Raw genomic sequence first — 13,496 nt, forward strand, 5'->3', positions numbered from 1 at the left:
TACTTTTCTAATACCATCACTCAACAAAAATAAATGTCTTGAAGAAAGATATCATACGAGTCACTAAGTAATAATATCATTTGACACGTCCTTGCTCAATAAAGATAAAAGCTCTCGTCTCAACCGTTGAGTAAGAGTATCATATTAATACCCTCACTCATCAAAGATAGATACACTCAAGTAGATGTATCCTTTTTATAAATTTACTTCATATTTTCATATCTATTCAATATTACATAAACATACTCTGAATTCCCAATAATACATAACAACAACTTACCTCGTTAACAGAGTCAAGGACATCATGTATTGCACCTTTAAGCAAGTGTGTTTTCCTTTTTCGGGAATATCTCGTATTGATTGTATATATATAGTTGAATATGGATGGAATAGATAGGGTTTCATCACTGCATCACCTTCTTTGTTTGCTCCAAATTGTTAACTAAAACTTTATGGTATTAGACCATCTTCCATATTTTTGTAAGTTGAGTAATTGTTCAATATTTCCCTTTTTAGTTGCTTTCCATTATAATATTTTCAACAGCGCCACCAACTTGTGTGATTTAGAATTATTGTCGTGGCGTGGTATGTGCATTTTTGGGTACCATTCTATTTGTGACAATGTCCAGTTCATTTCACTTCACTTTTATCAATATTAATCGAAGTCATGTCAATAAAAAAAGTAAAAAAATGATATTTTAACCCACTTTTTTTTATCCATTTTTAATCTACCACTCTCATCATTCTTAGATTATTTATTTAAATTTTTTTATAATGATGTGATGTGATGTGATAATCTAAGGATGATAAGAGTGATAGGTTAAAAGTGGATCAAAAAAAGTGGGTTAAAATATCATTATGCTAAAAAATATTTACCAAAACAAACTAATAATTGAGACCAGGAAAAGTAAAACCATATATACCAAGTTATGAGAAATACTACTGTGTTTCAAAGTACATCCATTTATACTCCTCTCTAATATTATAATAATATATATTCAAATATTAAATTAAAAATAATATAAATATAATTAAAAAATTATTATTTATATTTTATCATTTAATGGTATAAAAATATTAGCAGTCTTAAGTTATATCTTTATTGTTAAAGAAAGAAGACATGGTGTCCTTTATATTTTTTCAGTTCAATCAAAATAGGATTATATTAAAGTGATATTGTTTGGACCTCATTTCAGAGGCATATGCTTAGATGTAAACTTGCACCACGTCATTTGATCTTTCTATCAAATTTTATGCCGACGAGGAAGTTTTTCTACCAGATCCTTCTTTCTTTCGACGTTTGATTGGACGATTACTTTACTTGACTAACATCAGGCCTGATATTCCTGATATTAGTTTTGTTGTCCAACAACTCTGCTAGTTTGTTTCTTCTCTGCGTGAACCACATATGCAGTAGGCTTTACGAATCATTTGGTACGTAAAACATGCTCCTAACTATGGCCTTTTTGTATAAATCCAACACCTTTGTTCAAATTTAGGAGTTCTCTGATTTCGATTGGGCAATGTGTGGCACTACCCAATGCTCTGTTTCTGGATATTGTGTTTTCTTAGGCATCTCTATTTGGTTGCTTGGAAGTCTAAGAAACAAATCATTGTTTCACAGTCTTCTTCTGAGGTTGAGTATCGCGTCTTGGCATCCCTAACATGTGAACTACCATGGATTCAATACCTTCTTTAGGATTTACGTTTTTTTGTTCCCACTCCCTACACTGTCTTTTGTGACAACAATTCCGCTATTCACATTGTAAAGAATCTCACTTTTCATGAGAGAACAAAGCATATAGAACTTGATTGTCACATTATTAAAAGTTTGTTGATGGTCTTATTCACCTTCTCCATGCTCCTTCTACAATTCAACTTGTTTATATGTTTTCTAAGTCATTACATCCTTCTACTTTCTGGGTTGCTACTTCCAAGTTGGGACTTTATAATCTTCATGTCCATCTTGAGATAGGATGATAATATATATCTTCTGCTTTTATTTACATTAATAAAAATATCATATATTTAATTCTCTTCTATTATTATCAAATATTATGTTTTATTAAGTTTTACTTTTCCTTCATATGATGGAACATTGTACTCTATATATTGAACAATGTTCTAATAAATCAATAAGCAAGTTCTCTTTGAGCTATTTTCACCAAATATCTTTTGTACGCGTTTTTGTATGCATTCTTTCTTCTTATGACTTATACATACATAACATTCATATTTTTATCTCGTATAGCTACATTAGTTTTTCATAACTTTTTAAAGGATTAGAATTTTTATCAATATTATTGGTGATTTCATATCAAGTAGAATTAAGATAAATTAATTATAATATATAAATGATCATAAATTTCACCTTATAAATTAATTTTATAAGATTGAATAAAACTTAAAATTTACTTTTTAAGAAAATATAAAGTCAACTAAAATGCATCTAACGAAATTTATTATTTATTGAATCTATTATAATGACCATTATTAAACCATTCATTGATTTATAATTTAACGTTCAATTCAAATATATATATATATATATATATATATATATATATATATATATTATATTTAATTTTAGACTTACCCTAAAAACTTATCACTACAAAATTCGCCAATACGTATTAATGAAAAATGAAGAAAATTATACTATTATATATACATTGCATGCAAGATGTTAAGGACGTTGTTATTTTCATACTTACTTGACAATTCAATATAATATTATTTTAATTATATTTATTTTATTTTTTAATTTAAAGTTACAGCACAAATATTTAAGTGGAAGTAATAGAAAAATGTAAGTGTCAAATAATATTTTTTCATATGTTAATATTTATCTAAGACAGAGTTCGGGTGCATCACCACATGAACGACATGACATAAAAAAAAAGAAATAAAAGACTTAAGTGAATCTCTACTTATTTTAATTTAAGCATTATATCATTCTAATTTACTCATAATATAGTTTAACTAAAGGACAGTAATAAGGAACTTTACAAAAATAATAATGTCAATTTCAATATACAAAAAAATTATATTATTGTATTTTAAAAAATTAAGAGTCTTTGGTTGAATATTTAAAAAAGTCACATTGTTTATCTTTTTAAAATAGAAAACTTACTAAATATTTTATTAATAGCAGATAAAATTAAACAAAAATAAATAAATAATATGCCAAAATAAAGTAAGTAAACCTAAATTTTAATAACTAAAACGAATCTAAACTAGTTAACTGAGTAAGTGAGTTATAGTAAACTTCTTTAAATGGGTTCAATTATTACCTATAAAGAAATAACAAATTCTAATAGACTTTTACACGGTTCAAAATAAAACCTGCTTAATTAACAAATATATATCGATGAGATTATTGAAATATTTAGAATTACATGAAAATTTTGGAGAATGATTTAAGAGTGACAAAATAGGTTAGTTCGGTCCATTTTGGTTTATCTCGCCTTTGGTTCGTCAAAAACAGATCAGATTGGGCTGGTCCGTCGTTAAGATACGGGTTGGACAATTCAACCTGTTGGCCCGTCACTTTTTTTTCTTTTCATTTTCTTTAAACCTTGTTTTAAAAATTTTGTTTAAAATTATATATATATATATATTTGTTTATATAATATAAAAATTTTATTTATTTTTAATTTTTAAATATAAAAAAATTAAAAAAAATGTCTTGACGGGTCAAGGCGGACTGATCCGTCTTTGATCCGCCAATTAGACAAACTAAGTGAACCGAGTCATAACAGATCGGTGAATTGAAAATTCTAACCCAATCTACTATTTTCCTAACGAGCTTGTGGACCAATGACAACCTGACCCGTTTAGGCATCCTTAAAATGACTAATTATATTTTCGTTGAGAAATTTTTTTCTTCAAAATTATCAAGTCTATTAAAATTTATTATGATTTGTTCTGCTTATTCCTGCACCTCCATACATTTTAATATGCACCTCCACCAGGTTGTGAAATGATACATTTATTCTCATATTTTATTATTCTTGTTCTTCCTCCTTTGCCACTCTCCCGCATTATTTTTCCTCCTTTCTTTCCTTTTTGTTGACATCCCTTCTACGCTTTTCATTTTTTTTTCTATTAAAAAAAATTATAAAATCTGAAATATTTTTTTTATTTTATATTAAAAAATGCTATAAAATGTTAATTTTAATATTTGAAACACATTTTTTATTTTTGTATTACAAAATATATCATCTGAAATGCAAATTTTTGCTTTAGGATATCTCTTAATTAAGTAATTTGAAACTTAAGATGAAAATCCTATAAATTAAAATTGAAAATTTCAAATATATGGAGCTGCAGGTAAAATAATAAAGGTGCAGAGAGAATCAGCCTTTATAAAGTCCAACATAATATGAAATGTATTTCACGCTCCATACATATCAAAAGCCCAACATAATGTCCATCTTTTATCTCCAAACAATTAAATTTTAGAATTTTATTTAGGACAATGATACTTTAACCTACTTTTTTTGACCCACTTTTAACCCACCACTTCAATTACCATTAGATTATACATCACATCACCAAAAAGAATAAAAAAAGATGATTTAATGGTGATTGAAGTGGTGGGTAAAAATGGGTCAAAAAAAATGGATTAAAATATCATTTTCCTTTTATTTATCATTGGAATAGAAAGAAACCTCAAGAAAGAAGATGAGCCATATTCGTAACGCTCATTCTATGAATTAATATCAGCTAATTATTATCATAGTTATATTTAACGATTACAAAAATAATCAATATTTTCTTTAAACTTGACAAATGATGAGTATTATGTTGGGCTTTTTGATAATAGTTAATGATGGGCTTGTTGGGCAATTTTAATAGTGTCCATTGGGGTTTCTCCACGTATCTCCAACTTTTATTCTGCACCTTCAAACTTTTTCAAAATACCTTTAAATAACTCTCTCAAATCGTATTTCAAAATCTGATAGTATTAAATTTTTTAAAATCCTATTTTAGATACTATCAAATTTTGAAATACGATTAAGAAAATTATTGATTTTTAATCCGGTTAAAAGAATTATCGGATTTCAAAATTTAATTAATACAATTAATAGATTTCAATTTATTTATATATATATATATATATAAATTTGTTTATATATATATATATATATAATTTGTTTATAAATAATGTATTAAAAAATAAAATAAAATAATTTAACATTAAAAAAGATAAAAAAACTAAAGATATATATATATATATATATAATATTTTTTTATATGTTTTTATAAATTTTAGTTTTAATTTAATTTATTGTTATAATACATTGTATAAAAATAAAATTAAAAGAAAAACACACACACATATTATATATATATATATATATATATATATATATATATATATAAGAAAAATGAAGAGTGGACACATTATGTGGTAGCAGCAAAGATTAAGAAATATTTACATGATCACTTCAAAAATATAATCTAGAATACAATTTTTGTCAATCCACAAATTCTGTTCGTATTAATACTGAATAATTATATATAGTAGCTTACATTAATTTTCAGACTCAGTTGATGTAGTGTGTTTAGAAAAAGTCGCAAGGAAGTGTCTTTAAGAAAGACAGTATAACAACTATGTCTAATGTCAACATATATACTATATGATTGATTATATATTGAGGATGTAGATAAATGTATACAAAAATTGAAGTTGGAAATATGAGGATTATGATTTAATAACAACGTTACTAATCATATCAATTGAGTTATTTTTTTCTATATTTGTTTAATTAAAAACAAGGGTTATATTGTGGATTTATTGTGTTCCATCAGCTGCGAAACATTCCAATAATATCACGTTACAAAATCCTATCTGAAAAAGACAAGAAAAGAAGCGAAAAAGAGTTGAAACTCTTACAAAATTCTATTTCAAATATCGTAAGCAAAGAAGAGAAAAAAGTTGAAATTTTATCTATTTGAATTGAATCAAGAGAAAGAAGTGAGAAAAAAATGAAAAATTAATAACTGATTTAATTGATGGGATATAATAATTTTTTTAATATAAATAATTGGAAAATGAGTAAAATATCATTAATTATATTAAAAATGATTTGATTAAATGTTAAAAATATTTTATTACCTTCTATTTGCATTTAGCCTTTCTAATTGAAAAATAATATTTAATTATTCTAATTTCGGTAGTGTATATAATTTTTTAAAAATAACTTCAATGTAATCATTTAAATTTTTTGAAATATAAATTAACGTTGAAATGAAAAATTTTATTATAAAATGTTTGAAGAAATAGAATGTAAAATCCAAAAAAAAAAAAATTAAAATAATTTCTCTTCAAAACCACTAATTATTTGGCGAGTTCTCATTGGAGTGTCATGGAAGAAACAATTGCCCAATAAAAAAGAGAGAAGACATATTGTGTGTGCTGATGAAAGTCATCTTGACCTTTTATAAGGACAAATACAATTATTAAGATGTACTATGAAAGGTATGATTTTTAATAAAATTTCATTTGATTATCCTTAATTACGTAGAATATGGCTGTAAAAATAATACAACACTGTAATCTCAACAACATAGCTTTACTTTCACAATAGAAAATGAATCCATCTACATGTACTTCTTAAAATTAAAATTAAAAATTAAAAGTATAACTAAAATTAAAAATATTCTTATATCCGTCGTAAAATTTGTTCAATTTAAATGTGTATGGTTCTCATGATTGAAGAAAAAGATTTGAAAAGATGATTAAATTTAGGTCGTTTATAATGATATAAAATCGTGAAATCAATTGAGAAGAAATTATCTCAGTTGGTTCAAGTATGATGTATTCTAAAGACTTTGGTGTTATGTAATTTTTCTCTTGCCTTGAAATTGTGCTCTGAAACTATTTGAAAATAATAAACATATATTCGCTTTCTTTATTTATTTATTTTCATTCTATTACCTATTCAATTTTATATTTATATTTATTATGTTCTTTATTAAACAGTGTAGATTACATGCACTAAAATTTAATCCATTCCATCACCGGTGAACTAAAATTTTAGTGTTACAAGAGTGGTTAGAAATTTGGTCCGATAATAAATAATTTGTTATTGATGGACAAGTTTCAAATCACTCTACGCTAATTTTAAAGACAAGAGTGGTTAACATGCTATAATTACTTTTCAAGTTTTTGCTTGCTTGAAGTGAAAGTTCTAAGGTTAAAGTAAACAATTTAGTTTGATAGATTTTGTGACAATATTTTTGTAGTATCACAAAAAAAATCATTAATTGATTTCCATATAATTTGTGATGTCTTTTTTGACAAATCCTAGCATGATAGAATAGAGTCCTTATTAACTTGAATCATTAACAAACTTTAATTTTTTTTATAACAATTATTGTGATAAAATAGTTAGTCACAATATAATTAATTACATTGTAAGATTCACTAATATTATTTACTAATTATTACTTATCATAAACTTTAGAATTTTTTCACGAGTAAAAGTTTGTGTGAGAGTGATTATTGATGCAAATTTGATGCAATCCTTTTAGTCATAATTAAGTTATTTTGATATTAATTGGTATTTCATAATGATTATTTGTCTATTTCCAAAATCTATATTAACATTACATATAACACTTGACAAGGTTAAACGAAGAAGTTTACAAGTTATTTTATTAAAGATAATAAATACATGAGAGAATAATACAATTTTACATTAAAATCAACAAAGGAAACACGGAAATCAAAACTATAATAAAGACCATATTTTCTGAAAAGATAAACTTCACATCTTAGTTTCACTCTAGAACAATACCTTTAACACACAAGTAAGGACAACCCAGTAATGTGATATAAAAACCTTAATTGCACACATTTATTGTAAAACAAACATTTTTCACACATAATAATGACTAAGATTCAATTAAGGTTTGATGAAATAGGAAGAGGATTACGAGGAATGGGAACCAAGACTAGATCTGTTTTCCTTTTTGAGAAGGCTCCCAAAGCTTCAGCCATTTCGAGGTTTTCCTTGTTTCCATTTGGGAGTTTCCAATTAAAATAGTAAAGTAATTGTGCAAGACAAAGTTCAATAGTAATTACCCCAAAAGAAATGCCAGGACATATTCTCCTTCCAGCACCAAAGGGTATGAATTCATGATGGTTCCCTTTATAATCAATTGGACTATCCATGAATCTCTCAGGATAAAATTTCTCTGGATCACTCCAATACTCAGGATCTCTTGCAACTGCCCATGCATTCACTATCACTTGGGTCCCAGCAGGTATCATATACCCTTTTACCTCACAAGTTTCTCTACATTCCCTTGGATGAAGAAGAGGGAAAGGAGGGTGCAATCTCATGGTTTCTTTGATCACTGCTTTCAAGTATTTTAGTTCCTCAAGTGATTCTTCGCTACAGTATCCTTTGCTACTAAAAACTCTTGTAACTTCTTCTTGAGATTTAGCCATTACTTCTGGATTTTCCAACATCTCTGACATTGCCCATTCTATAATTGCAGATGATGTATAAGTCCCACCACCAAAAATGTTCTGCAACAACAAAATTAGTTTAAATCTATTAGCTTTCGAATTTATACTTGCATGCATGTGTTACAACACTTTCCCACAAAGATATAGCTTCTAAGAAGAAATATTTAATGGGTTATATATCTATATCTATATATATATATATATATATATATATATATATATATATATAAATATATATATATATATATATATATATAGATAAATAGATAGATAAATAGATAGAAAGATATGCATGTATTGTAACCAAAAGTAATGCAACACTCACCAACATTACGGCCTTGATGTTGTCTATTGTCAAAGGATATTCGAGGGAATCTTGATTTCTAACATTTAGAAGAACAGATAGGAGACTATTAACCTCTACTTCACCAATTTTTTTTTCTGTCTCTGTAATGATGTTTCCAATTATTACATCATATTTTCTATGCAACTCCTCTAGTTTAGGTTTCTGGCCAGTGATCACATGAAGCCATTTGTGAGAAGGGAACATGTCAAAAATAACCATACTTTCGACCATTTCCACAAGTTTCTTGACAATGGAAATGAACTCTTTTTGATCCTTACATTTTTCACCAAAAGTCGTCCTTCCAACGATGGCACTTGTCATGGAGGCCACTTTTTCACTGAGGTTGACAAAAGAACCAACGTTGGTCTCAATATTTCTTACTAAATTCAACACTTCTTTTTCTCTTATCGATCGAAATGATCTCACACGTGCGATGCTTAGAAGCTCTTGTGAGCATATTCTTCTTAGTTGCTTCCAGTACCCCCCATATGGTGAGGTGACAATGTCAGTGGAGCCATAACACATGATGTCTGCACCAACTTGATGGGGTCTTTGAGCAAAGATTGTATCAAAGGTTTTCATGACATCTTTGGCCACTTCGGGAGAAGAAACCACAATGGTTGATGCCTCACCAAGTTTTAGGTGCATGAGAGGACCATAGTTTTTGGCAAGTTCTCTCAAGCGATGGTGAGGTAGAAACCCAATCAAGTGGTGTAAGCTTCCAATGACAGGTAGCTTCCATGGTCCTGGGGGAAGCTTCACTGTTTTCATTGAGGTTTTGGATCTCTTTGCCACTTTTAGAAACAACGAAACAAAGAGGATGAAACTCAATGAATATAGAAAAAAGGGTAAGAATGAGATCAAGTGATGATCCATTATGAATTTCTATGGCAAGTGACCAATGTGAGAGTGAAAGGTATATATAGAAGTTTTGTTCCACACCGTAGTATCATCACTGGTTTGTTGTTGAAGATATTAAAAATACATTTGTTTCTTATTTGTTTTCTATTGAAGATATTAACTTCCTTAGCTGAACTTCATGTCAAATGTTTCTTTTTGCAATATGTTCAAGCTACACGATATTCTCTCACCAATATTTTTAGGTTTGAAAATTAACAAATCTGTTAAGGATATTTCTTTGAGGAAACACAAATATACTTTATTTTTATGTATAAGTGCAAGTGATATGATAGGTTTAAAAAATATTATTAAAGTATATTTCTAGATGATTCAAATAACATTTTATCAAAATAAACTTTAAATTTAACTAAAATTTTCAAGATTAATTTTGTAAATTAAAATTTACAATCACTTGTACATCTTAATTTTTGACTGATTTTTTGAATAATTTCGGATTACAGCCTTAATTGGCCTTAAAAACTCATTATTTCCATTACTAGTAGTGTTTACATTAATTTAATAACTAATATAAAATAAAAAATATATATCCGAAAAAGTTGATATAAAACAAAATGAAAAACAAAAACAGTTAAGTACGTAATGCTTGTATACTTTTATTTTAGAAAATCATAATGGTGATCAATTTTTGCATGTTGTATTTCCTTTATTTTATCTTAATAGGACTATAAATTTAATTGTTCATTTCCGGTACCATAAGAAATAATATAGTTAATTAAAATATAAAAAAATATACGTGAAATGAAATCATACAATACAGTTAGAAGATTTAAAAAAAAATGAAGATCAATATGTCTATGTTAAAAATTACGTTAAATCGAGGCAGAAAAATATATTAAAGTCAAAATAAAAAAAAATGTTTCAAAATTGGCTTTTAATTTAGTATTGTACACGTTTATTTTAAAAAAAATATTAAGATCTTAGCTTCAACAAATTGAGGTGTAGTCCTTTTTTAAGTGATATGTTTTTGAAGAAAAAGATTCTCATAATAAGTTACGATCATACTCAATAAACTATCGATATGCCAACCATGAATTATATAAAATATTTATTTATTCTTAATCTTGACAATGATATATATTGTCTATGTAAATCCTAAATGAAAAAATAGACGGTTTTATCCCTGGAAAATAAAAAAGAGAATAAGCCTAAAATATTGTCTAGTACAAAAATACGAAAGTCAATAATAAAATTGATGAATTCTAAATTAAGATATAGATTCAAATTTCATATAGAATATAAATTATGTTATCTAGAATGATAGAAGAGAAGATTTGAAAGATTTTATCCAATTACAATTTCAAAATAACTGTAGTAATTCAATAATTAAATTTGAATTAGTAAATAATTAAAGAGGATTGATCGAGTAGTACCATAAAAAGGGAGTACTAACTCTCATTTCTTATTTCTTTTTGAATTAAATGATCAACTTACTTTCTTAGCAAACATTTCTTTTTTTATTTACAATTTCTTTTTTACAAAAAGCTTTTGATATAAGAATAAATCCTACTACTTCTTATCCTGAAGTTTCTTAGATTGAAAACAAAATAATCATAGACATATTGACCAAATAATTGGTCTACGTAGCCTTTACCCCAAATTAGATGTCTAATATTTACAATGTTCTGATAATTAAGGATCGAAAAATTGTTGCTCAACAAATTAAAGTTACCTGTGAACTACAAAAATTAGTAGACAATAAACTTCAAAAAAAATTGAGATATAGTCCTTTTCTAAATAATATATTTTTGAAGAAAAAAATTATCGTTATAAATCCAGATCGTATTCAATAAATTATTTATATGTCAACCCATGAATTATATTAGAAATTTATTTTTAAATTTTAAAATTGAAAAATCTAATCTAAATAATAATAATTTATTTTTAATCTTGACAATGATATACATTGTCTATGTAAATTCTAGACGTAAAAGTAGTAGGTTCTTTCCTCAGAAAAGAAAAAAAAAAAAGAGGTAAAAAAAATAAGGAAGAAAAAAATAAATATAAAAAATTGTCTATCGACGAAATACGAAATCAAATAATAAATAAAATGAATTTTAAATTAAGATACAGAATATAGATATATTATCTAGAATAATAGAAAAAAATAAACTTTCGAAAGATTTGATCTGATTATTGAATATTACCAAAGAAATCTAGTACTAACTCGCATTTCATTTTGAATTGGCCGATGAACTTGTTTTTTATTCGAACATTTCTTCTTGATTTGTCCCGTGGTTAATGCTTTGTTGGATCACATTGAACACATCACATTACACCATCAATGCAAACAACAACTTCAACTTGCTGGTAGTTAAGGATCGATTGAGAGATATTGTTGTCTAGAATGATAGAAAAAGAACTGTAAGAATATTTTATCCAATTGAAATTTTAATAAGAACGCAAACATTTACATTTCTGGTAGATAATGGTTGAGATGGTGTTGTTGGTGAACAAATTAATGTGATTAACTATATTAGATAATATATTATATTAGAGCGAACATCTCTGCCAATTGAAATTTTCATAATAACGCAAACATTTACATTTCTGGTAGATAATGGTTGAGATAGTGTTGTTTGTCAACGAATTAATGTGATTAACTATATTAGATAATATATTATATTAGAGCTAACATTTGTGGCAATTGAAAATTTCAAAATAACGCCAGTGAACACTTACATTTCTGGTAGATAAGGGTTGAGATAGTATTGTTGATCGACAAAACAAATTAATGTGATAAACTTATTATATTATTATATTAGAACGACCACCAACTTACCGTGGCAAAATATTATTTTATCACTAGACCACTGCTACTCTTGATATTGAAATTTAATGTAGTTATTTTATTTTTTCAAACCTTTCATTTGACGTGATTTCTTACACATGATTAAATATAGTCGTTAAATCCTTCAAGTCTGGTAGAAATAAATCTTTAATACAATCTAGCGTGGATTTATGAAGGCAGTGCGAAAATTTATATGAGAAAAACGTAAAAGAAAATACGACAAGATATTTCTTTCGGTAACTTTAAGGTTTCAAAAATCCAACATAATCGAGTATAGATTAGATACGTGTAAATAACTATAAATTAAATAATTTATAAAATAAATTATTTTAATATTAAAATTATATTTGATTAATTGAATTATTATATATTTTTAAATAAATTTGTAATATATAATATTAAATAATTATAAATACATTTTGATTAATTTGTGATGATTGTTTGTTTTAATTAATTTGAACTATTTATAAGTCTTTTTTTTTAAATATATTATTTGATCCTGTTTTATGTGTTTGGTTGTGATTTATTTGCAACTAATTTAAATCATTTTAGTTAAAAGATATTGTGAAGAGGGGTGACAAAGTAATGTACTGTCTTTATTTGTTAAAAACTTTCCCTCCTAGTGGATTACATGTTTGCCAAATTTACTTTGGTTTCTTACACACATTTCATTTGACGTGATTAAATATAGTAGTTACACTATTCAAGTTTATTTCACCTTGTAAAAATAAATCTTCAAAACAAACCAATGAATTTAAATGAAAACAATTGAAAATTCATTTTAATTAGAAGTAAAAGGGTGATTTGAATTTTGCAAGATGAATTTGTTTTATCCAACTAAAACGGAAGAGTTAATTAAATTATTTAAACCACTAAACTAAAGTTTAATTATACTATTCTTAATTAAAAAAATTATTTTAAAATTACACCAATTCACCTATCTTTTTAATATTAAA

The 13,496-nt window shown here is 26.1% G+C and overlaps 1 protein-coding gene across 1 annotated transcript; it reads right to left on the reverse strand.

Moving 5' to 3' along the window:
- Positions 1-7,639: 7,639 nt before the first annotated feature.
- On the reverse strand, positions 7,640-9,728 carry LOC114190901 (desmethyl-deoxy-podophyllotoxin synthase-like). Its single transcript, XM_028079969.2, has 2 exons — positions 8,811-9,728; positions 7,640-8,545 (listed from the first exon to the last, which is right to left on the reverse strand). Exons 1-2 carry the CDS (start codon positions 9,705-9,707, stop codon positions 7,913-7,915), a joined length of 1,530 nt encoding a protein of 509 aa, XP_027935770.1. The 5' UTR covers positions 9,708-9,728; the 3' UTR covers positions 7,640-7,912.
- Between the last annotated feature and the right edge of the window lie 3,768 nt (positions 9,729-13,496).

Source organism: Vigna unguiculata, chromosome 7, assembly GCF_037176805.1.
Source record: "Vigna unguiculata cultivar grain cowpea cultivar isolate G323 ecotype 2 chromosome 7, ASM3717680v1, whole genome shotgun sequence".
Taxonomy (NCBI): domain Eukaryota; kingdom Viridiplantae; phylum Streptophyta; class Magnoliopsida; order Fabales; family Fabaceae; genus Vigna; species Vigna unguiculata.